We start from the raw sequence: 26,178 nt of genomic DNA, 5'->3' as shown, positions 1-26,178 counted from the left end.
CGCTCCTGCACAGTTTTTGGGTAGAAAACGGTCACTTTGTTCCTCCACTATATAAGTGGGTCTTCTTCCCCTTGGAGACTCACATTTTCCCCCAAAGCTCCATTGTTGCTCCAAGCTTCATTTTAGCATGATCACTCTCCCTAGCCAATAAAACTTGTTGATATTCTAAGGTTTTGTTGAGAGGGCCTAGATCTACACTTCCACCAACGGAAATTTGAATCCCCCACAAATCCCTTGCGGATCTTGTTACTCTTGTGTGTTTGAGCACCCTAGACAGTTCATGTCAACTCAAAGTCATATTCCATTCTGGTGAAGCTTCATGGTCTTGTTGGAAGCCTCCAATTAAGCTGTGGAGATTGCCCCAACCTTGTTTGTAAAGACACAGTCGTCGCCTTCAAGGACACCACTTAGTGGAATTACGACACATCGCATTGTGTGAGGGCATGAGGAGAATACAGTGGCATCTTAGAGAGCATTGTGCCTCCACACCACTCCAAAGGAGACGTACTTCCCCTCAAAGAGAAGGAACTTCAGAAACACATCCTCGTCTTCATCGATTCCACTTATGGTTATTTCTTAACTTTACTTGTATTTACCTCATGCTTTTTATTGTTGTTGTTAGCATCATATAGGCTGCTCACTTAGTTGCATATCTAGTCAACCTACTTGTTGCTAAACTTAATTTGCTTAAAGTAAAGTTTAAAATTTGTTAGTTGCCTATTCACACACCCCCCCCCCCCCCTATCCAACCATGTAAACATCCGTGGACGTGACCGGATGTATAGGAAAAAATAAAAGACATGACTTCGAAAATGAAAATTTAGAGATTTTGAAGGATTGGATTTGCATGTTATTATGGATGTAGATGCTCTTACGTGCTTCTTTTCAAAGAAAAAAATAAATAGAAGAAGCAATCCCTGGCGTTTTTTTTTTTCTAACGGAAGTGGCTTCCTCTGGCCCACGTAAATATTTCCCATCATGTCGACACCTTCCGCAAAAAACTAAAGAGAAAAAAAAGGCCAGCAGCACGTGAGGACAGCAGCTTAACTAAGCGCCTCCCGTTGGCTGCAAATCGCGGCCGGGCATGGACGACGGGGACCTGGACTTCTCCTCCATGGGCAGCTACTTCGACTTGGACGTCCTCGGCGACACGGCGGAGCACCTCGCTCGCTGCACCCACACCCACACCTGCAACCCGCCCGCCCACCACCACCACCCCCACACCCACACCTGCCTCCACGTCCACTCCAAGTTCCCCGCCCCCGCCTCCCCCGACGCCGGCGCAGAGACCCCGGCCGAGTTCGAGGACGCCCACGCCACCTCCAGGACCAAGAGGCGCCGCCCGTCGGGCAACCGGGCGGCCGTGCGCAAGTACCGGGAGAAGAAGAAGGAGCACACGGCGGTGCTGCAGGAGGAGGCGGCCCACCTCAGGGCTCTCAACGACCAGCTGGTGAGGAAGGTCCAGGACCACGCCGCGCTTGAGGCCGAGGCGGCCAGGCTCCGCTGCCTGCTCGTCGACGTCAGGGGCAGGATCGAAGGGGAGATCGGCGCCTTCCCTTACCAGCGCCGGCAGGCCAAGGGCGACGGCCCGGGCTCCGCTGCTGCTGGTGCTGGTGCTGCCGGCCCGGTCATGATGAGCTCATGTGGTTTCGTACGAACCTGTGAACAGCCTCCTGTCTGTTTTCGTTAGTTAATTGAACTTCGAATATGTTGCCTTTGGGATAAATTTTATGCCATTATCCTTTTTTTGTATGGAAATTAAGCCTTCATGGATGCCTTTATTTCAGTTGAAGCATAGTTACATTGGATGCTGACTCAGGGAAGAAAAGTCAGTTGGGACAACAAAAACATCATACAAGTACTAGTTGTTATTTAAGCTAATTTTGTAAAGATGACAAGGTGTGTAATAGGAGCCCATGCCGCGTACTGCACCCCTGACGTGTGGGCCCAGATCCACACTTCGGTGTGCCAACAGCACGTCAGGGAAGTCGCGTCCCTGTAAACATGGGAATGGGTCGAAACCCAATCCCGCACAGTATACAAAGTAAACAGATTTGACAAACCTTACCGAACGAAAGAAATCATGCCTCAGAACCCACACCGAGTAATGCTACAAAGGTTTACATACAGATTTTACATATAAACTGGCATAAAAGATTGTATTGATAATAGAGGGACGAGGGGCCCCATTTTCACTGAAAATCAAAAGGGACAGAGAGAATTAGTTTGAAAGCAGAGCCGGTCCGGAGATTTCGGGAGCCCGGGGCGTAACTAGAACCCGGGGCCCCTTAATATAAACCCATCTTGGGACATTTATAGACCTCATAACGATTTACACAATTATGTTGATACCTTAATGATGTATATGCTTTTTATAGTATGAAAAAAAATCAAATAAGGCAGCAACGCATACCTCGAACATCATGAGCTGTCTTGTGCCTCCTTATACATATTCTTTTTGATAAGTTTTTCTGCTTTTTGATGAAGCAGTAGAACCATGTCTTATATATAATGAGGAAATTGAGTCAAATTTCATTAATCAATGAGAAAATACTTGAATAGAAAATTCAATAAATTCACTAACATCATGTCAACTTTTATCCTCAAGATCAAAGATGACTTTTCTATGGAGAAGAACCATATATATGAATGGCTTTGAGATAATGTTTCCGGAGCATCAGTACAAAACCAAAAATAAGATTATCCAGTTAAACAAATGGGTTTATAGAGAATTTGACACAACTTAGTTGTTACTCCCACTTTAGTAGACATCTACCCATTCTCATAATTTTCATAATTAATCAAACAACAACACCATGGCTCCTAATTTTCGGATGTAAAGTGTAGATCATGTTCATAGGGACTACAGTTTTTTCTGCCTGTAGCAAGGAAGAGTGTAAATCTCAAAATCCAAACAGTCCATAGAGGATTCAATCCAGACCAAAAGTGATCCTTACCAGAACCTGAAGACCAGCCTACTCGCGTCCTCCTCCGTCGTTGCCCTACGACACTGGCGGCTGTGGCGATTAAGGAATAAGTCATGTGTGTTCTATCTGTAGGGTTTCGGGAATTGGGTCACATCTTCAGGTTAGCCGGCCAAGCCCAATATAATGATTTTTTATATTTAATCTTGAGGTTAGCCGGCTAGGCCCAGTATAATGATTTTAATGATTTTTCCGTCATGATCGCATGGAAACAGCCAAACATACGTACTGATGTTCGCGGTGTCCTCTCCAGGCTAACATGTTGCGTTGTCTCCATGGCCTCTCGCACAAACCTGCATATACCTTTTTTAGGCAAACCTACAAATACCTGGGAGGGGGCCCCTCGATTGTGGGGGCCCGGGGCGGCGGCCCCCCTGCCCCTCCCCAGGGCCGGCCCTGTTTGAAAGGTTAAGTGAACCTTTGTAAGTTTTTGTAGGTGTAGCATTATTGACCCAAGCCGCACCAAAACATTTTCATCCCCCCCCCCCCCAATAAAAGATTGTATTGGTAATAGAGGGATGAAGGGACCCACGTCCACTGAAAATCAAAAGGGACAGAGAGAATTAGTTAGAAAGGTTAAGTGAAGTTTTATAAGTTTTTGTAGGTGTAGCATTATTGACCCAAGCCGCACCATACCATTTTCACCCCCCCCCCCACACACACACACACACTCCCATTCGAATCATTTTTGTCATCTGTGGGTTCGATCAAGATTAAAATTCCGGCACACGGATAGCTGGTGGAGCTCCAAGACAAACACAGCAAACACACATCTCCAAGCAAAAAAAGGCAAGGACCCCAATATATAAGGAAAAATCACAATCAATTCTTATGAATCTATGTGCCGATCTCCATTGTTGTCGGGCTCCGCCTTCCGCCATAGTAGCCTAATGGGTCACACCACATTTGGCCTTCCTGCATCAACTCCTGCACGGAGAACCCAAGTGAAGAGGCACACGCTAAGCCTTGGTGGCTTGCAGCAGCAGCATCTCGCCTTCCTTTTCCTCATCGCCCTCGATGAGGCTCGAGGCTTTGGTAGCTTCTCCACAAATATGAGAAGAGAAATGGCATAGCTTCTCCCCCATTCCGTGCACCCCCGCCACCTTGACCCACGTACACCAACTAGAATGACAAGTTCAAGGTGGCGGGGGTGCACGGAATGGCCTAGCTCGAACAGTGGCCGGTCGAGGCCTTGGGAATGTATTCAAGTCGTTCAATCCAACCGAGTGGACTAAACCGAATGTATTCCTCTGTAATATTTACACAATAGTTGTTTGACCGCTATCACACACACACACACACACACACACACACACACACACACACACACACACACACACACACACACACACACACACACACACACACATATATATATATATATATATATATATATATATATAATATCTCTCTGTAATATGTACACGATAGTTGTTTGGCCCGTGGCTACAGCTTGCTGCCTGGTGGGGTTGGTTGTGTGTTCGACTTCTGGGGTTTGCCATTTTTTTCGATTGTGTCCAAATGAGCGAGATTGTAGTTATATAAAAGAAACGGAACCTTGTTTTTTGCACAAACGCGATGTAGCTTAGTTGAACCTACCTTGTGTGATCGTGTGGCGAGTGGGGAGTTTGATTTTTCATTGCGGCATATTTTTTGTTGGAACCGGCACGAGGAGCGAGGTGGTAGTTATATAAAAGAAACGGAACCTTGTTTTTTGCACAAACGTGATGTAGCTTAGTCGGACCTACCTTGTGTGATCATGTGGGAGTGGGGAGTTTGGATTTTCATTGCGGCACAATTTTTGTTGGAACCAGCGCAAGACGTGTGGAAAAGGATGCCAAACTATTTGCTTTTCACATATATTGGACTGCGGATTTATATATAAAAATATTAAAGTCTTTTTTATAAAATTTACATGAGGGACTAAGAATAACTATTTCTTTTATTAGTAGAGAAGAGAAGATAGATACTAGATAGAAGAAAGAAAGAAGATAGATATAGATTGAAGAGACATAGTAGTTATAAAATATACTTCTTCCGTCCCAAAATAAGTGTATTGAGCTTAGTATAATTTTATACTAGAGCTAGTATAAAGTTGAGACACTTATTTTAGGACAGAGGAAGTACAAAGTAATTTATAGAGTAATACTACACGCACGGACTTGTTGTTACGAATCCAACGGGGTTGTAACTAGGTAGCCGTTTTTGAGTGGATACGAGGAGCGAGGTGGGGCCCACCCCTAAGAAAATCGGGGTGAGGATTAATTAGCATTGACTAGCAAAAAAACCAGTGCGTTGCAACGGAAGAGAAAATAACACACGCTTTGAACGCAATATATTTTCATATGGCATCACATTTGTGTTGTCGATGATGGCCATCATCAGAAGTTCAGAACCAAGAGGAGCGATGTGTGAATCCCTTGCATACATCAGAGAACTCGCTCAGATATAATTATAAAAGAAGAATGTAAGCTTAGTACTCTGACATTAGCTCTATCCAGTGTTAAACCCGTAAGCATCAGTGACAGTGGGTCCACATTTCTTGCAAAGTAAATTCCCGCGGGGCTGCGGGGTTATACAAATGCAATCAATAACAGTCGAGCATCGATGAGCTACAAGTAGATAGGCGATAAGAGTGTAACCCATAGTGAACATTTCCAGCCACCCCCTCTGAAATCTGAATGCAAACGGGAAGCATTCATAAAGTCAACTCACAAGCTCCATCAAGCTGGCACCACATAGAGCACCAACTTTGTCGTTGTATATCGTTGGTATGTTACAGGCAAAGTGACCAACTAATCGTTTGGATCCAATTTCAATGCCGTTGCATCATTTCAACTGACAAATCTGCAAGACTATCAATGGCAGGGACTGCCAAGGGAGATCCCATGGGCTGGAGTCGCGATCTCTGGAGCTAGATGGCCACCTAGCAGTAGCTGTGTGAGAAGAGAAGCGGCGGGGGAAGCAACCCAAAGCACGCACCGGTGAAGGCTATGAGGTCGGGCCTCTCCGCTTCAATGAGCCGGCGGAGGAACCGGGTCGTGTTGAGGTCGGAGCAGCGCGCGCCGCCGACCTCCGGCGCCACGTCCCGGCAGCGCGTGGCGGCGCCGTTGCCGAAGTGCATGTCCGCCACCTGCGAGCAAGGGTCAGCGGGCGAGGCGCGGGCATGCAGGGGAAATCAGGCGAGCGAGCGAAGGTGCCGACCTGGAGGATCTTGAAGGCGCCGTCATGGCGGAAGCGGAGGTGCAGGGAAGGGGACCGCTTGATGCGGGCCACGGCGGCGCCGGGGTCCAGCAGTGCGGAGAAGCGGAGGAGGAGAAGGCGAGGAGGCAGGGGACGAGGAGCGAGAGGAGGCGGGTTGATTACCTGAAACATCAGGGAGTTTTCTAAAAAATGCAAAAAAAAAATTCGTTGTGACTACAGGATGGACCGCGGGTTGATTATCTAAAATTGTGAGGGCTTTTGTGCAAAATGATAGAAAACGGTTCGTTCTGACTTAAAATTGGACTGCGAGTTAATTACCTGAAACTGTGAGGGTTTTTCTGCAAAATGACCGACGACGGACGACAGAAGCGCTGCGCGCTTTATTATTACTAGGACAAGTGCCCGTGCGTTGCAACGGGACAAAAATATCACACGTTTACATTTTAGTTAGTGGATCGGACATCCAATCTCTAAATCAATGCTTAATCTGGATTTCTCTAATCCGTATATCTAGTTTCAAGCAACAATTATTGATTCAAAGTCGTGATCCATTTTCTGTGATTGAACAAAAAATGAAGTGATGCTCTCATATTCCGATTGTGCAAAGGGGCAATTGGCATGGAGTTTATCACTCAAAAAACAATCAAATAGTGAACGACTGTAATATTCTTAACACTTAAGTTTCCACATGAATGGCATATATTATCACTGAAATTTGTTTGCAGATCAAAAAGATGAATTTGCTTTAGTGCCAACTTCCACTTTACACTTATTTCAAACTCTTTTAGGTAGCCCTAACAGAACAATATCGACAAACAGAGACCACTTTTGTGTTCTAAAAAACCCTATAACAAAGTAATGAAAAGAAGTGACATGTATTCATCCAAGTGTTATACTAACAGATAGCAGCAAGGAAGCTTATGAAAGTGGAAGGCGTGACCATCTATCATGTAAAGAGTCATTTGCGGGTACCACTCCATGGTTATCTCCCCACTTCACTGAAAATGAAATCAAACATCTCTTCTTCTTTACTCTGTGACTCATAGTTTGCGCCTGTCTTTGTTGAACAGAAGTACCAACATGCAAAGTTTATTCCAGAGATCAAAGAAGGTAAACAAACTACAAAAGATGAATATTGTTCACAAGTAATCGGAATCGGCCTCTTCTGCGGTTCTGAATTTTGATGGATGTTGTTGTTTGCAGAAAAGAAGGCTTCCTTGGACGTTAAGAAGGTACACCCGGGTAGCAGTGGAAGTTATCCGTTAAAAAACAAGTGAGCTCTCTGAATTATTACACCGGAGTGCATGCATATCAAACACCATGACCTTAGAATTTACACATCTTTCCTTCTCCTTTTCTTAGGAACTTGGGAGAAGCTCTACGGATGCAATTGGAGGTTCAGAAACAGCTCCATGAACAGCTAGAGGTGCTTGCCAGAAACTCTAAAATACATTTCACTACTATCATGTGTGTCAGAATTTTGCAGAGGCCGGGGGTGTAACCTCCTTTTCCAAAAAAAATGCGTGTCAGAATTCAGATATACAACATGTCCGAAGTTCATCTTGGAAAATTGTCTGGAGATTATCGATTTTCGGACAGTCTTTGTGCTTAATCTTGGCCAGGTCCAAAGGCAATTGCAGCTACGCATAGAAGAACATGCGAAATACTTGCAGAGGATACTGGAGGAGCAGCAGAAGGCCATCACCAGCAATGGCAGCTCGCTCTCACTGAAAACCCCGACAGAGTCTTCCGAGTCTACGTCGAATGAGGGAACCGAACCTGAAGAGGCCACCACTTCACCTCAGCCGTCCAAGAACAGCGAGACAGAGTCATAACAGCCGTCACGTTATCCGATTGCTTTGCCATTGCTGGCAACCCGTGGAAGCTCGACTTTCCTCGGTGGTAGAGCTGTGGTGACTGCGTGGGAGACGTGGTAGCAGCGATAGAAGAGGAGGCCGTTGCAGGAGTCGAGCAGATCGACGGGCAGGTGGTGGTTGGGCAGGAAGGTGAAGGAGGCGCCGAACGGTCCCCCGAGAGGCTGGTGTAGCGAAAGGGCAGCTCCAGACACAGAGCTGATGGCGAGCAGCCGCGGCGCCCATGGCTTGCGCTCGAACTGAGCGGCGGAACCACTGGCTGTCAGATCAGACCGAAATCTTGCAAATTCTTGAAAGAAAGACATGATATTTCGCCTTCTTATCGGCAATTGTCCCTTGGAGAGGAAGCGATCCACGTAGTTCTGCGCGAGGTAGGCCACACGCGGGTGCAAGCCAAGCTCGCCGTCGTACCGGACCTGGGCCAACCGAGGTTGATCGGATCAGAAAAGGGAAGGGGACGAACCGTTCGCGAGACGCACAACACATCCGAAGACCCGTACCTTGGAGATGAATCGGGCGGTGTCGCAACGAACGGCGAAGGCGGCGGCGGACACGAACGGCGCGTGGTGGCCCTCGGCGTCGAGGAGGCTGGCGATCGGCTCGTCGGCAGGGCTCGTGAAGGGGTTCTCGAGGTCGAACTCGTACTCGTAGCCGTAGACGTACTCGTCCTCCCCCGGCATGTCCATGGCGTCCGTACGAGGAAGCGGCAAGAACACGCCAAGAACCGCAGGCTCTGGCTTTATGGGGGGAGAGGAAGCCACCATTGCTGCCTGCTAGAGCAGGGCAGTGCGGATCCCGTCGTATCCCGCGGTCAACGCCGGGGCGGCGGCGGGTCGATCTGGATCCGATGTAGGGCGCGACAGGGCGGAGGTGCTCAGCGAGCAGGTGGCTGCGGTGTCCGGAGGGACTGGCACGCGAGGCGCGCGGCGGGGGTGGCTGTCGGCACGAGCTGCGGCGGCGCAAGGAGAGGCAGGGAGAGCGGGGAGGCGCAGGAGGCAGGGCGGCGCGGCTGCTCGCGGGGGCGGCGCTCCGGATCTGGGCGGAGCTCCGGAGGATGCAGGGCTGGGGGCGACGGCTTCGGTAGCTCGTCGGCGGCGGGATCCAGCGTGGATCGGGGCCGGCAACCGGCGGGAGGAGCGGGGCGGCAGCGCGGGGAGCAGATCAGGGGCTGCTCTTGGGTGCGGGAGACGAGGGGTTATGCAAATCCGAAAAGTTTTTAACTTAGAAACGTATTGCGGTTTGAATACCGAAAAAGTAAGGGGTGTTTTTGCAAAAATATCGCGATGGACAATAGAAACGCTCCACGCTTTATTAATAAGTAAAGAATAGGGGAGATATGCCGTATTCTTCCGTGTGTCTAGGATTATTGGTAATTATATATATATTTATCTCTCTCTTCTTTCCTTTTTACCTTCTCTTTTTATTTTCTACTCCAATTTAAAAATAGTCGAGAACTTTTCGTTTTTGAGAAAAGAAAAAATACAAGGGAACCGGTTCGCTAATTACATGTTCTACCCAAGTTGGCCTCAGGAATGTCGTCACTATGTGGCCATAGCCACGCCATGACCACCATGTGCTCACCTCTCGTACGTACCTGGAGCAAGAAATGTTGTCATCGTTGCAACACCATGTGTCCGTTGTTACCAGCAACCAAGTACGGACGCGTCCATGTCCAGAGTCTTCAGGATTTATGTGAATGGAGACGGAGACCGAAGCAAAATTAATCATTCGACGCGTGTGCATGGAGACGGAGACGGGAATCTGCAACCTCCCGGCGGACTGCCTCGCCCTCGTCGCCTACCTGACCTCCCCCGGCGACGCCTGCAGGCTGGCGGCCACCGCCACCGCTGACTCCGACGAGGTCTGGGAGAGCTTCCTCCCGGCGGACATCCTCGCGCGGTGTAGCACTGCCGGCCGGCGCCGCGAGGATGAAACAAAGAAGGAGCTCTTCTCCCGCCTCTGCGACTCCCCCGTCCTCCTCGATGGCGGCAAGTTGGTAATCTTTGCTGTTGTAGACTAAATTGTTAATTAGTACCATTCATCAAAAGATCGATCACGAAAGACATTGGCATCGATCGGCCGGCCGGGAAAGAAGAGCTTCTCGCTGGACAGGCGTAGCGGCGGCAAGAAGTACATGATACCGGCCAAAGCTCTGTGCTACGGGTGGAGTGGCTACCTCGCCTGGTCACGCTGCCACCCTCACTCCAGGTTTTGCTTTCGTCGTCCCATTTCGATAATTTCGGTTGAATTTCTGTAATTCTTATACTCCTTCACCTTGCTCATTTTGTATACACTAATTAGCACTTATAATTATATATATTGTTCTTTTTTGTAAAAGAAAATGCACATTCCCATTATAAACTTGGGCAAGTACTGTAAAACTAGGTGTTGGAGATCTACAAAACTTTAATCACATGATGTTCACTAGTGATATCTCTCTCTCAAAAGACGATAAACAATTATGCTTGGGTAAACAAATCACAATTGGGCAATTGACAGAATTATGAACGCACCACAATGCTAATTATGCTACTTAATAGTTAGAGGTTCAATAGTAATGGGTAGTACGCCAAGACAAGTAGACCATTTATTCATCAGCATCTACTTACTAATCATCCATCTTGAGATATCTATCCAAAACATCTCGCCGGTATTAAGTTGCGAGCCCCACCCAAAATGTAAACTCAAAGCAACGGACAACTGCATTAACGAACTATGCGTAAGGTAACAATCCTTGCAACCGTGGTCACAATCATCGTTGTTTTCTCCGTATTGGTTACAGCACATCCCCTAGTCTCATATTTCTGTCACTCAAGCTAGACAACGAGGGGCATGAACCTACAATCATGTATAACGCTACCTCTTAGAGTTACAATCTACTACTCGGCCAAAGCAATAAATAGCAACAGAGAACATAATATAAAAGAATAATCAAATATATAACTCATAACAATCTGAATATAATCTCATAATTCATCGAAAACATGATGTGATAGATTACTGATTATCAGGGACACTAATCTATTACCCATGTCCTCTGTCCGCATAAACAAAATTTCATCAACATTTGTTTTTGAGAAATTTTCAATGAAAAGTAAATCAAAAATTAAGTAGCATAACGTGTCCAGCCCAGGAAATCAAAACTATAGTTAGATTGTCTAAAATGATGAAAATAACATCTAACTTACTTCTTACCTGAATATGTCAATTAGACTTTACTCGATCAGGCGTCATCTAGCGGCCAATCTCGACCATCTCTACGTATCTTTGTCTATAGGGAGGACAACACGTATGTTCAAAGCAAAGAAGGAGGTAACCACAATATGGAGGTGTTCAGAATGATTTTAACTGAAAGAATATTTAATTGATGAAGGATTATTTTTATTCCACGGGCAATCAGCCGGATCATAGTTATTTTCCCTTTTATTTCATTGGAGTTTTTAACAAAGTTTTTAATGGAATATTTAACGGGGTTTCCTTCTTTTTTTACTGTCAGGACTTCCTTCTTTCTTTTCCTTTTTACGTGAGTTTTTTCTTGTTTCGGTACACTTAGACTTGAACGCGTGAGATGCGTTTTTCTACTGGAAGTGATAATCGGCAGCCAATATAATGGATTAGTTATTTTTTATTTTATGGTGTTATAAATTAATTTGAAGAGGTGGAATAATGAGAGGTCAGGAATTTTTTTACAGGGCTTTCCTTCATAATACGTGTGAAGGGGTGGTGAGTTACCTTGTTTTCTCTATGTCAAGCATTTCTTGTTTGCTTTGGATGTCTCAGATCTGTTTTTTCTGTAGGAATTGTTTTTTTACGTGAGGCTTGCCTTTTGTGTCGTACGTGGTGAGGTTGTCCTTGTTTTTCATCTTCTAAAGTTTGAATTACACGTGTCAGGTTCCTTTTTCTATAGGAAAGGCATCATCTACGTTAGATAACTTTTCATTTTATCTCGATCGTAAATTTTGTAATCCAACGGTTTAATTAATTTTGATGATGTGGATTAGTGAGAAGTTATGAAAGGTGCCTCCAATTAGTAAATAATAAAATAAGAGATAAGAGATAATTATATATATTGTTCTTTTTTGAAAAAGAAAATGCACATTCCCATTGTAAACTTAGGCAAGTACTGTGAAACTAGGTGATCGAGATCTACAAAGCTTTAACCACATGATGTTTCCTAATTAAACTGGTAAAAGTTTATTGGGAAGTAAATCAAAAAAATTAGGTTGGGTTGGCATTATGGTGGGTTGTTATGATAATTATGTTTGGCCAATTTATTTTTGTGTGCATACTGTAGTGTTTGTTTGATCTGATTTTTGCCCACTTTTGAGGCTAATTTTAACAATTAAACACAATTCAACAACCCGTAAACTAAGGCTTACACTTTTGTCTTGTAGATTCCAGGAGGTGGCTGTTCTATCGCACTTGTGCTGGCTGGACGTGTATGGCATTTTGAACACCAAAAACCTCTCAGGCGTCGGTAAAGACTATGCAGCTTATCTCGTATACAGGGTGCATTGGTTGCCATCTCCAAACACCGCTCAGAAGCAAAGCGAAGAAGCTACGGCGTCCTCTACCGTCGCCATCTGCAACCATGAGTGCAACCACCTTGTGCCTCATAACTACTCGCGATCTCCTTTATGGGACTGGGACTGGGAACTCGATGGATTAACATTGTCGTCCGCGTTGGTAGCCATGACCGAAAAGAATCAAAGTCGGAAGCGGCCTGATGGCGTGAGCGTGAGGAGCGACGGACGGTGGGTAGAGCAAGAGATCAAAATAGAGTTGGACGAGCAGTGTCTGGAGGGAAAGGAGAGCAATGTTTCCGTTGAGTTCAGAGGGTTGACAGGGTCGCATGGGTGCGAGATTATCATAGAGGGGATCGAGGTAAGGCCGATAACAATGGATTGTTGAAAGCATGTAGATGCTACTTAGATAAATTCAGTCGTATTGTGAAGTTTATTTATGTCAGTATTGCAATTAGCAACTATGTTGTCAACTTGATATCTTAATTAATTTTGTGCCTTATGTTCGACTAGTGTTTGGACAACAAAGTAAGAGAACCAAGCCCTCATTGCATCATCAAGTTGATAGTTACTAGTTGTCAACTCGTGTAGCCGCACGCCCTAGCTAATTCATATGCATTCCTTATCGAAATAAATCTGTGACCATGTGTGCAATAGTCATTTTTTTTGAGTTTATGATACACATTCGAATTTTTTTGGGGATACCAATTTCAAACATTAATATCGCAGACATGTAATAACATGCAGTGTTAAAACAAACAGGAATGGCATTTCTCCAAATAGTTTGGAAATACGATTCCTTGTCTTTATCTGTTTCGTAATCTTAAAGGAGCATGTGATTCTAAGTAAACTCAGCACATGAAAAAAAAAACTGCAAACCAAATGTGAAATGTTGACTTATGGAGCAAGCAAAACCGGCTGACCCTGGAGAGTCCATGGGCCACCTTCCATTACCTCTTCTCAAACGCCCAACCACGAGAATTGCATCGTGTAGAGGTTATTTCCAAAAGTCGAAACTTAAATGTTTGGGCAAGATCACACGTGTTTCTTATTTATTTTTGTGCATCCAAAAGTCGCCATACTCCATTGTCGTGTGCAGTTTCTCGATCGCTATCCATCCTGTCACCTATGAAGCAACGATATGGCAACACTGATACAGGCATGATGATACGGGATACGACATACGGTAATTTCTGAAAATAGCAATATGACGATACGACAAGCATATATATATAAGTAATAATAAAATGACATGTAATAAAAACTAACATAATAAAATGTGTGAGATAAGATCAAAATATGGCCCCACTGGTTGCTAATTGCTTCCATGCCTCCTTGTTTGTCATTTGAAAATTTTCACTATTATTAACCCAATTTGGACTGTAATTCCTGTTAACATGACAACATAGAATCAACAAAGCTTTTAAAGTTGAGAACTTGAGATTGTCAAATGACAAATATATATAAAGTGAAACCTTGGATTGCACGAGTGAGCCAAATAATGGAGGGGAATATTGCTCTTCTTGCAACGTTTTAGAAGTTTTTTTTCTTGATAACGGTATAGAGAGCACAATTTTCATTGAGCTCCTTATTTTCATAACGAGTAATATATGAGAACTCTCACCTATGAACATGACTAATTAAAATCAACAAGCAATATATATCAGTAATGCTCAAATGATGATCAAGAAAGCTCAAAGATGCGATAATGTATGCTTGTATCTTCTTCCCACGCAATATAACACAGCAGCAACATCAGCAAGTAATTTTACGCCACAAAAATCAACAAACAGTAAGCCAACAACATCAACAAGGAATTTTAGTCAACAAGGAGCATCTTTAGCAATCACTTTTATCCCACTATTATAGCACACGTCCACTACCTATATGAACGGATCAACGATACATCGAGGGAGGAGCAATACTTAACGGCAATACTTCGGGATACCCGTATCTTTTTTTTTTATTATTCTTAAATTTAAAAAGACGATACTTCGGGAATACCCATATCAAAACCGCGTCTGATGTATCAGGGTGTCGGCGAAGTACTGAATGGCGATACCCAAGGTTGCCCCGTGATCCTGCATTAGTGGTCATCCGTCAAATAAAAAACTACTACAGCTTTCAACGTAGTACTCCCTCCGTCTCGGTTTATAAGTCATCTTACGAAAATCAAATAATCCAAAACACTTAGGCGCGGTGCATTAACTTTCACCTCGTTTCTTGTTTTTTGACATGAGTAAAGAAATCAACCAATAATAGACATGGGGCATGTATCTTTTTAATGACTTGAGATCTAACTAGCACGACATGCAGTGATCAATTAATTGAATGCAATAATATAAATTAGCAAAATAACATTAATTTCTCTCGTTTTCCTTTCCGTCTTGATCGCGGTGCACAACCTAAGATGACTTATAAACTGAGACGGAGGGAGTAGTTGGTTTTAGGAATCACGTATTTAGTTAACATGTTTGATGGAAGGCTATTTAGCTTAGCATTGCTGTTTGACGGATTAAATTTAACAAAGACGGATATTTGAAGTATAGTATGGTGCTTGGTGTTTCTGATCGATTCAAGTGTTCGACAATGACGTCTATGGCTACGGGGTGCCAGTACTCAAGGAAACATGCTTGAAGGCTTTCCGGATATCATCGATAAGGGTATTGTTGGCTTCGGTAAGGGAGCAACTATATCGGCGTGTCATCACCTTGTCTTGACAGCGGTAGCGGTCGCTGAATGATTTTGCGATCTTGATATTTTTTTTATTATGTTTGTGGTGATTTATACTTCAGGTAAACCTTTATAATTGATCCATATATTTTTTATCCTAAAAAACCATTTTTTACAAAACATAATAATTTTACCACCATTCTTAATTTTACAAATAAGCTTTTTAAATATGATTCACATATAAACTTAAGAGGGGCTGCTATGCGACGGCCGGTGGATCTTGTAAAAAGATTTGCCGCCTCATTTTTACCTCTTGTCTCATTCTATAAACCATACTGAAAGGCACATGCATAGGATCCAGCCGTGTGTCCTCTATGTGTGTCCTGATGTCCTGCAATATAACATGGTGAGAGAAATGAACTAGCAAATATTGCAACTGAAAATTGCATGTATTCATTTAAAATGGAAGGATCTTCTATTTCTTCTTCCAGCTCATTAGCTTCCCTCTCTATCTCCCTCTCCATGAATTTTAGATGACCCTTCTTGTTGTGATCTGCTGTTCCACAAACTGAGCAATGCATGCTCACACCTTTCTTGTTCAATGCAATGCTGACATCCTTCTTAAGCTTTTCTTCAGGTGTTTTCTTCCTGTTCTTTGGTGGCCTTCCCATCTTTTTCTTGTAAACTGGTGGATGAACGACAGTTCCATTAACTTGCTCCCAGTGAACCTTGTCTCTCATAGGCATTATATTGTGCCCAAATGCTAGTAGGTATGTCTCTATTGTGTAGCACTTATGAACCATTTCTTCTGGATATATCCTTTCTTCCCTAAAGCATGCAATAGAGTGGCTACATGGTATGCCACTAAGTTGCCATCTTCTGCAATCACATGTCTTTGCTGGAACATCCACGTGGTATGTAAAGTTTCCAGATATCATAGAATATACACCCAAACCAGAGTGGCTAGGAAAACAACTTGAAGACAACTCTATCTCCTTCTCTAATTTTTTTCCTGATTTTTGGGCATATCCTACCAGTCCATTTGTTTACTTCTTCTGTCTGTTTCCTCTCATGTCTAGCAGTAATCTTACCATTTTTACATTCCATAATCGAAATCACAGGGAACTCTCTTGCTTCCAGTATGTAGCTGCAATGCGTTGCAGATAAATGATCAATGACATCATAATACAATGCTAATCAATAGAAAATTACAATACACTGCAATTTATACCCGTTGCACACTTCTGACATATTGTTCAACAGGATATCACATTTGAGGAAATCACTAAAGAATACTTTCACCAATTGGTTTTCAGGTTTATTCTCCAACCAAGCAACAGCACTAGGGCGGTCCTCTCTCATTGCTTCTCTGTTCAGCCTCCACTTTGTGACATTTGTTGATCGTGCAGTTACCCATAAATGATTTTTCAATATGTCTCCTTTGGAATGCATATGAAAGTTTTAATATAAATGCCTAACACAAAATCTGTGTTCCGAGTCTGGAAACACCTTTCCAACAGCATCTATTAATCTCTAGAGAAGTGCACATGTATAAGTATGAGGATTTGACATAATGTAGAAATTAATGCACTAAAAACAACATTGTATAGATGAACAAAATACCTTTTGTTTGTCACTCATTATAGTGAATGGGAAGGTGTTCGCTGTGTTCAAGTCATGCTTTAATGTAGTGAGAAACCACTCCCAGGAGAATGTTGATTCTACTTCAGAGAGAATTTTGTGAGGTCTGATCTTGAATTCTCTCTGAACTTTGTTTCCAAAGGTGACCAAGTCCATCTTTTGGTTCTCTCTGAACTCGTCAATGAACTTTCTGGTAAGAAATTTAACTGGCAAACACTTTGCATCCCAAGATTTCTGACATGTGTGATTGCCACTGTATCTTTTTTTTTTTGAACTGTGCCACTGTATCTCTTAATTACAATGCTTCATGTTCTATTGTCCTTGGATGCCTTCAAAAGGCAGGGGCATCCAGCAGAGCAAGATGCATTCAACTTCTTTGCCTCATTTCTTCCTTTTTAATCTTACCTATGTTTCTCACACTGTATGCAATCAATGCATCTCTAAGCTCTTTCACGAAAGAGGGTTTCCCCCCGCTTTGTATTACAAAGCAACCAACCGGTATAGCCGACGATAGGTGATGGGACGGAAGCAGCACATTCACGCCCAAAAGAAAAGAAAAAGAAAATAGAAAAGAAACAAATAGTGACACCGGCAGATCGACAAAAACGAAGAAGCCTCGCGACCGTTGCGCCCACCAGGGATCTCCCACCAAGCCCCAAGACTCTGAAGGCGCCAATACCAATCAGCACCTCCAAGAAGGGCCGCGATGATGATGACGCTGCTGCCAACGGTTTCTGATGAGGCGCGAGGACGGGTAGCCCCCGACGCCCTCCAGGAAGGTTCGACGGCACCCACCAATGCCATCGCGTCGATGTCGGCCAAGCCGACAAGTGTTTCCCCCGATCTCAACCTACACATTGGGCGCTCTGGAGCCTGCCACCAAACCAACCTCCACCCTACGCCAACACGGTCTTGAAGCCCCCATGCCGTCTCACCACCGCACCGCGAGGTGAGGCCTGCAGAGCGATGAAAAGGAGCCGGAACACTACGGGTAGCAGCACCGTCAGCATGTTGGAGGGCTCAACCTCCACCGCCAACGTCTGTCGCCGACCGGACGCAATAGCAGGAGCATACTAGGCTCATGGGACAACAGGCCCGGTCGGGACCTCAAAGCCCATGAAGCTCCCGCCATCGCGCTGTAGCAGGCATGCCCCCCCCCCCCCCCCCGTCCAAGCTCCTCCTCCTCCTCACGACGCAGAGGACATTGAAGCCTCACCAAGGGTTGGCCCGCTAGGACCTAGATGGCGCCTGCAGTGCCCAGATCTAGGCCGGGGGTGCTTCGCCGGCCACCACCAGTCGCACCGCCCGAAGCGCAGGAGGCGCGCCAGCGGAGCCAAGCCAACCACCACACCGCCACGCCGCGGCGCCCGCGTCGCACCTCAGCCGGAGAAGATGGCCCGCGCCGTGCCACATCCAGCAGGGAACACAAGCACACCGCCATCGTCGGCTCCGGTCGAGCTTTGCTCGGCCGAGCCCCCTGGCGGATGCGAGCGAGGGGGAGAGGAGGAGTGAGGGTTAGGGTGGAGACCGACGAGCCCTCCTCGTCGCCTCGCGGGAGGTGATAGGGTTTCTCTCTGAGCTCTTTTATTTCACCATAAACTTGTCCAACTCTGAAAATTGGATTATTTAGGTCCACCTTTGGGTTAAATGCCTTGAAAGAGTACTTTTACCTTTCTAGCTCTTTCTTAGACAAATTCAGAGCCGTCATCTTCCACTAGGTCTTCTTCTTCTATGTATTCCTTCTGCTCGTTGTGGTCATTCACACTCTCATCAACATTCTGCAAAAATAGATCATCACCCCCTTCGGGAACATCATAATCACTTTCATAAAAATCTTCATCTGTGCCACTGTCCTCTCCATGCTCTTCATCTCCTCTCTCTTCATGCTCATCCATTGCTGCATATCCATTCTCATCATCTACTTCCTCTCCATGTTGTTCCTCTTCTTCCTCTTCATGTTCTGGATGGACAAAACTAGTGCTTCCAGAGGTTCCTTCTCCAGGCCTAAATCCACTTGGCATTTTCCTTGGAGTCATTACCTTAGGGAGCTCAGGGCAACCTCTGTATATGATATCATCCCATGTTGATTTCACATGATTTCTCTCATCTACTAAAACATGCAAACTTCTGTTCTCTCTACCTACCATTGCCATTGAAGGAATTGCTTGTCCATTATCTAAACAGACCATGCAATCCAACATGTCTTTCCCAGGCAAACACCAGTACACTTGTAGCTCAGGACTAGTGATGTCATATCCCAAATGCTGCAATATGTAATTAATCACATCCCTTGACCATGTGTTGGCACCACAATAGTCATACTCCTCCTGAGTGATTCCCCAAAATGTCATTCTATCATCCAGCCCACAGAATATGCCATTATGTTCAAACACTGTCGTACAGAAATTGGAAATTTCTTCTGCAAGTACAAGTACACAATTGTTACTTGCCACTAAAACTGATAACTGTTGTTAATGAAAATGCATATTCTTTACTGTATAATGTTTTACAAAAGCACTCCCAAATCAACAAACTACATTAAAGGTAATTTCTGCCACTTAATTCTGAACATATCACATAAACTGCACTACAATATTTTTCTACCTCTCAATTCTGAAAAATATCAAACTATATTAACAGCAGTCTGAACCCCATATTCTGAAAATATATCAAACTATATTAACAGTAGCGGTCTGAATGCCAAATTCAGTAGTTTACATTCTGAAACTGAACCCCATGCGTAACATTCTGAAACTGAAACTGATTAGATCAGATTAATCTAGGAACAGATTCGACTGCATCAATTTGTCTTAACTGCAGCATATATTAACAGCAATCTGAACCTCATGCTTAACATTGCAGGAAACATATTTTTCTGATCAAAGCATGCGAATTTTAACCATATGCCCGCCAAAACTCCCCCAAGAACTCATACGTTCATCTATGCTGCGGGCGCATATACCATTGATCACATTCCCTCAAAACCCTTGCGGAACACGACCAAACAAGGGAGCAGAGAGGGCGGACAAGTCGATTCCTTACCGTAGTCCGAAGGAAATTCACTGATGCCGCCAGGGCGTGGCTCCATCCAGCATAGATCGCCATGGCGAGGTGATGCAGTCCTTCGTCGTGCGTCTCCGTGGAAGCGAACAGGCGACGACGAAGATGAACAGTCGAAGGGTTTGGGAGGGTTACCGGTGCCAATGTGACTATTCGCGCATAAGTACAGGGTTCGTCACAGGACTGCAGGTTTATAGTTTCCATTACTCAAGGGTGGTCCTGCAAACTAACCAGGCGAGGCGATGCAGTCCCCTGCCCACGCGGCCGTTTCCAATTAATTTGTATGAAATTGTTCCTGCTAAGCAAGTTAAGTGACCCATTTGTCTCAATTTTCAAGTTGTTATACGAAATTGTTCACGCGATGCAAGTTAGTGTACAGTTAGGTGTATTTTTTTTTTTGCGACAATACAGTTAGGTGTATTTAGCTCTTTATGATAAATTAACATGATACACTATATAATTTTATTCCTTTTTATCTTCAGCTAAGCTTATTTGTGTTGTGCTGCGGAGAAACTTAATGTCCATGTTTGATGAACCTGCTTGAAAAGTATGAATTTTGTACAACACTCGTCAATCTTAAAACCAACTCTTTTCGTTCTCTTCCATGCGGTACTGTACTACAATCACAGAAGCATGAATTAATTGAATGTGTACTCTTCTGGGTTCCCATACAGTAATCTCTCTACACTTTATTTATCTAGATAGATAAAACGGAATCTACAGTTGTTCCCTTCCGGACAGCCACCATACCCATATGATGGCATACACATATGGTACTTTGTATATATATGTGTATGTGCAGTGCACTGGAAAGTGGAAGAATATACCGAAAATGAGTAAATGACCTTATTACAGAAGATAAACATGCTCTGCTTCATTTCGATATGGATGGTGAAGATATTGCAGTTGACCAATAAAAGTCTGCAAGTGAATCGGGGGATTACCTGAAGAGAAATATACTTGATCCAAATGGCAGGACTATGTATGCAATCTACAACATGTGAAGAAAACAGTGAAAACTGTACATACAAACAGCATGTAAGCAACCCACGCTCCCTTGTTCTTCTTCGTCCAGTCGTCATCGCCGTCTAGTGGAAGGAGTCCAGTCCTATAAAACTGTCGGGGGTGGATCGCAGCTTGTCCTTGAACGTCTCGTGATGGCGCTCCTCCCCGCCGATAGAGTCCTGCTTCTTCCCGTAATTGCGGCTCCTCCTCGCTCCTTTCCGCCGCCGCCAACAACGACACCAGCAGAAGCAGCAGCGCCGCCGCCATGAGAACCGTGGAGCTCCTCATCACGTGGCCAGCGACAGAGGGCTGAGATCTGTGGAAGGTGTGGTGGGTTCGCAGATGGGATCTGTAGAAGGTGGGGATGAATAGAAACGGCGGAAGGGGCCACAATGGTATATTACCGAAATACTCCCCCCAGCTGTTCCCGACTGACGTTCCACATTCTCCGCACGAGTAGTAAATAACTCCCTCCATCCGAAAAAAAATTGTCACCAGCATAGTGTAATGCGAATTTTACAAAAACCGTCCTTATAGGTTTAAATCTGTTACAAACAGGTAAGTCGTCTCCTTCCTTCTTTCTGTCGCCCACGCCGATGAAAAACTCAAAACAAATTCAAAAAAATCCAATTATTTTTTATGTGGCAGATATTCTCATGCGTGAGGCCCGCTTCAAATTTTAAGTTATTTGAACATCTGAGCATCTCTCGACAAAAAAGACAAAATTCAGGTCTGCAAAAAAGGTTTACTATTCACAAATTTTTTTTACCTAATTTGTCTTTTTTGTCGAGAGCTGCTCGGACGTCCAAATAACTTAAAATTTGAAGCGAACCTCACGCATCAAAATATCTACCACACAACATTTATTTCCAATTTTTTAGATTTATTTAGTATTTTTTTCTACTTTTCGTTAGAGGGAGCAGATGAGCTCGGGCTCAGAAGAGGATTTCTCTTTACCTATAATAATAAATATAATAATAATAATAATCTACATCTATGTACATATATATATATATTACTATTAAATGATGGAGTGTTTCTATCATGCAAATTGCCTATAAAGTTGACATAAATTATCCACTATGCCACTTGTAAGTAATAAAAAACGTTTCACAGCAAAATATCTCGGAGTGGACCGGTCATGTAGAAACCACCTATATTACGCTCTACACGTTGGGAAAACATGCAGCATACCCGTTTGGACAGCCCATGCATAGGCGCCTTTTTTTAAGTTCCGTTTTTTATTTTTAATTTCAATTCAGTTTTATTTTTCTATTTTAAATAATTTAGAACTTCAAATAACTTTTAAGCTTTTACGAAACAGGAAATTTTAAATCAACATATTCAAAAAAACATAAAATGATTGTGAATTCAAAAACTGATTGGGTTTTTTGTAAAAAATGTTCGCATATACAATAGAATGTTTGCAGTTTTGAAAAATTGTTTGTAAAATAAGAAAGTCCATGATTTCAAATCAAATTACATGTATTAAAAATTATTAAATACATTTAACAAAAAAATCTAATTCAAAATATGTTAATGCATTTCAAAATGTCCTAAATATTGAAAAATATTAATGCCTGTTTTATAGTTTCATTTTTAATTTTCATTTTTCTGTTTAACTTTTGTTTTTTCTACTTTAAAAAATTTAGAATTACAAAAAGACAAGAATTGAAGCACAACGAGAGCATCATGAAGCATGTGAAAATCACATCTAAGTCTAACATACTTTCTATGCGTAGGCATTTTATAGGAAAACAGATTGTCAAGACAACCAATAGTTATCATATGCAAGGAAGAAGAAAGAGACAATATCAATCTCAACATGACGAGAGGTAATTTGGTAACATGAAAGTTTCTACCACAATATTTTCCTTTCTCATAGCAATTACATGTGGGATCGTATTCAAATTCAACAATATAGCTATCCCATAGGATATTCTTTTCATGATCCACATGCATGCAAAGTTAACGCTCTTCAAAAATAATGAAATTATCATCAACTAAAGTCATGACTTCTCCAAACCCACTTTCAATATCCTTGCAAATATCATATTCATCATGAGGCTTAAACAAATTTTCAAGATCATAAGAAAGATCATCACCCCAATCATGATCATTACAACAAGTAGTGGACATAGCAAACCTAGCATCCCCAAGCTTAGGGTTTTGCATATTTTTAGCATAATTGTCACTAATAGAATTTTTATTGAAATCATTGCAATCATGCTTTTCATTCAAGGAGCCCTCGTGAATCACTTCATAAATTTCTTCATCACGATTTCCAGATTCACGCATCTCAAGCAAAACTTCAAAGGGAAAGTCAAATGCACTCAACTCACTAGCAATTGGATCAATATTATTAGATCTCTTAAAGAGATTAGCAAGTGAATGAGGATCAATATCACTAGATTTTCAGCAAGCGAAGATGCAAGCATATTGAAGGCACATGACACACAAGCGAACAGAGAGCACGCGAGAAAAAGGGCGAAAGAAAGGCAAACGAAAAAGGCAAATTGGTGAAGTGGGGGAGAGGAAAACGAGAGGCAACTAGCAAACAAAGTAAATGTAAGAGATGAGTTTGCGACACTTACTTGGATGAGTTCTTGACTTGATCCTCCCCGGCAACGGCGCCAGAAATTCTTCTTGCTACTTCTCAAATAACGGCGCCAGAAATTGACACATTGACGGAGACTTGCTTGCGTTGGTTTTTTCCCTTGAAGAGGAAAGGGTGATGCAGCAAAGAAGCAGTAAGTATTTCCCTCAGTTTGAGAACCAAGGTATCGATCCAGTAGGAGGGTCTCGTCAAGTGCAGAGTACGTGCGCAAACACAAACGAGCTTGCACCCAACGCTTCAAAGGGGTTTTCAATTCCTTCAAGATAGTTTGCAAAATGAGATCTGAAGTCGGAAAGTGCAACTAAGTAAAAAGTGTAAGGCTAAAAATATGGTGTGGAGTAGACCTGGGGGCCATAGTGTTCACTAGAGGCTTCTCTCAAAATAGCAAATATCACGGTGGGTGAGCAAATTACTGTCGAGCAATTGATAGAACTGCGCAAAGTCATGACGATATCTAAGGCAATGATCATACATATAGTCATCACGTCCGAGACAAGTAGAACGATACTTTCTGCATCTACTACTATTACTCCACACATCGACCGCTATCCAGCATGCATCTAGTGTATTGAGTTCATGACGAATAGAGTAACGCCTTAAACAAGATGACATGATGTAGAAGATGGGGATGAATAGAAACGACGAAAGGTGCCACAGTGGTATAATCAAAAAATATTACGGAAATACTCCCCCAGCTGTCCGGCCAACTGTCGTTCCACACGCGCTAATTGTCCGCACGAGTAGTAAATAATAGTGGGAAATAATATTATATAAGTATATAATAATAATAATAATAAATTTATGTTTTATATATATATATATATATATGTATGTATATATATATATATATATATATATATACTCGGGTGCATGTGCACCCACGCCGATGAGAAACTCAAAACAAATTCAAAAAATTCTATTTTTTTTATGTGGTAGATATTCTGATGCGTGAGGTTCGTTCTAAATTTCAAGTTATTTGGACATCTGAGCATCTCTCGGCAAAAATGACAAAATTTAGGTCTGCAAAAAAGGTTTGTTGTTCACTATTTTTTTATCCGATTTGTCTTATTTGCCGAGACCTGCTCGGACGTGCAAATAACTTAAAATTTGAAGCAAAACTCACGCATTAAAATATCTACCACAAAAAAATATTTGAAATTTTCTGGATTTATTTAGTATTTTTTTTATTTTTTTCGTGACAGCGAGCAGATGAGCTCGGACTCAGAAGAGGATTTCTCTTTACCTATAATAATAAATATAATAATAATAATAATCTACTATCAAATTATTATTTCATAAATATATACTATTAAATGATGGAGTGTTTCTGTCTGTACATCATGCAAATTGTCTATAAAGTTGACATAAATTATCCATCATGCCACTTGTAAGTAATAAAAAACGTTTCACAGCAAAATATCTCGGACTGAGCCGGTCATGTAGAAACCTCCTATATTACGTTAGAAGGCCGCCCCGTCGAAAGAATTAACACGCCAAAAGGACCACCAGCTTTCCCCAAAAAGGGGAGATCCGCTGCTTACTGCTCTACACGCTGGGAAAACATGCAACATACCCTTTTGGACAGCCAATGCATAGGCGCCTTTTTTAAGTTCCGTTTTTTATTTTTATTTTCAGTTCAGTTTTATTTTTCTATTTTGAATAATTTAGAACTTCAAATAACTTTTAAACTTTTACGAAACAGGAAATTTTAAATCAACATATTCAAAAAAACATAAAATGATTGTGAATTCAAAAACTGTTTGGGTTTTTGTAAAAAATGTTCGCATATACAATAGAATGTTTGCAGTTTTGTAATTTTTTTGTAAAATAAGAAAGTCCATGATCTCTAATCAAATTACATGTATAAAAAATTATTAAATACATTTAACAAAAAAATCTAATTCGAAATATGTTAATGCATTCCAAAATGTCCTAAATGTTGAAAAATAGTTAATGCTTGTTTTATAGTTTCATTTTAGAATTACAAAAAACTTTTGCAATTTAAAAAACTAGGGATTTTGAATTAAAATTTTGACGAAAACATAAAATGTCCGTGAATTCCAAAAGAAACTAGGGATTTTGGTAAAAAATTTGCATATTCCAAAACAATGTCCGTGAATTTTAAAAATAGATTACTTATTTTGTAAAAAATTGTTTATTCAGAAAATTTTCATGCGTTTCAAAAAATGTTCGTAAATTTAAAAAATATCCTCCAACTTCAAAAAATATGTTCGTCTATTCTAGAATTATTCGCCAATTCAAAAGAAAATACTTAAACCCGTTCGATTTTTTTAATGAATTTTAGTAAATGTTTGTAAATTTTAAACAATGTTATCGATTTTAAAATTGTTCTCATATTTGTAAAATTGTTCATGAAGGATCTAAGGTATGTAGTTAAACAGTAATGCTTCTAAGTCTTTGTGACAATATATCTGTGAAAATTTTAAAGGATTATTATTAAATGTTTTCTAAACAAATCTTAAATTTCAGAATAATTCTTTTAATTACCAAGACTTTTGACAACCATAATATCTTTTGAGAAAATATGAAGATTGCTTCAACTTGTGAATAAATGTAAAAAAAGAAATATTTTTTTG

General features: G+C 42.3%; 3 protein-coding genes and 1 long non-coding RNA gene across 4 annotated transcripts; 2 read left to right on the top strand and 2 right to left on the bottom strand.

Moving 5' to 3' along the window:
- The first annotated feature begins 1,047 nt into the window (after positions 1-1,047).
- Positions 1,048-1,808, top strand: LOC123411509 (basic leucine zipper 19-like). Its single transcript, XM_045104469.1, has one exon. The coding sequence runs from the start codon at positions 1,085-1,087 to the stop codon at positions 1,688-1,690; it is 606 nt and encodes a 201-aa protein (XP_044960404.1). The 5' UTR covers positions 1,048-1,084; the 3' UTR covers positions 1,691-1,808.
- Positions 1,809-7,431: 5,623 nt separating this feature from the next.
- Positions 7,432-9,229, bottom strand: LOC123410367 (cyclin-D6-1-like). Its single transcript, XM_045103302.1, has 3 exons — positions 8,563-9,229; positions 8,386-8,478; positions 7,432-8,301 (listed from the first exon to the last, which is right to left on the bottom strand). Exons 1-3 carry the CDS (start codon positions 8,824-8,826, stop codon positions 8,035-8,037), a joined length of 624 nt encoding a protein of 207 aa, XP_044959237.1. The 5' UTR covers positions 8,827-9,229; the 3' UTR covers positions 7,432-8,034.
- Positions 9,230-9,683: 454 nt separating this feature from the next.
- Positions 9,684-13,097, top strand: LOC123410849 (F-box protein PP2-B11-like). Its single transcript, XM_045103785.1, has 3 exons — positions 9,684-10,058; positions 10,158-10,270; positions 12,457-13,097. Exons 1-3 carry the CDS (start codon positions 9,759-9,761, stop codon positions 12,971-12,973), a joined length of 930 nt encoding a protein of 309 aa, XP_044959720.1. The 5' UTR covers positions 9,684-9,758; the 3' UTR covers positions 12,974-13,097.
- A 2,815-nt stretch (positions 13,098-15,912) lies between these two features.
- Positions 15,913-18,051, bottom strand: LOC123410567. The gene is made up of 2 exons (XR_006613053.1): positions 16,882-18,051; positions 15,913-16,791 (listed from the first exon to the last, which is right to left on the bottom strand). It is a non-coding gene; the product is annotated as an uncharacterized LOC123410567 (long non-coding RNA).
- Positions 18,052-26,178: the final 8,127 nt, after the last annotated feature.

Source organism: Hordeum vulgare, chromosome 7H, assembly GCF_904849725.1.
Source record: "Hordeum vulgare subsp. vulgare chromosome 7H, MorexV3_pseudomolecules_assembly, whole genome shotgun sequence".
Taxonomy (NCBI): Eukaryota; Viridiplantae; Streptophyta; class Magnoliopsida; order Poales; family Poaceae; genus Hordeum; species Hordeum vulgare.
This window is presented reverse-complemented; position numbering and strand designations above follow the sequence as displayed.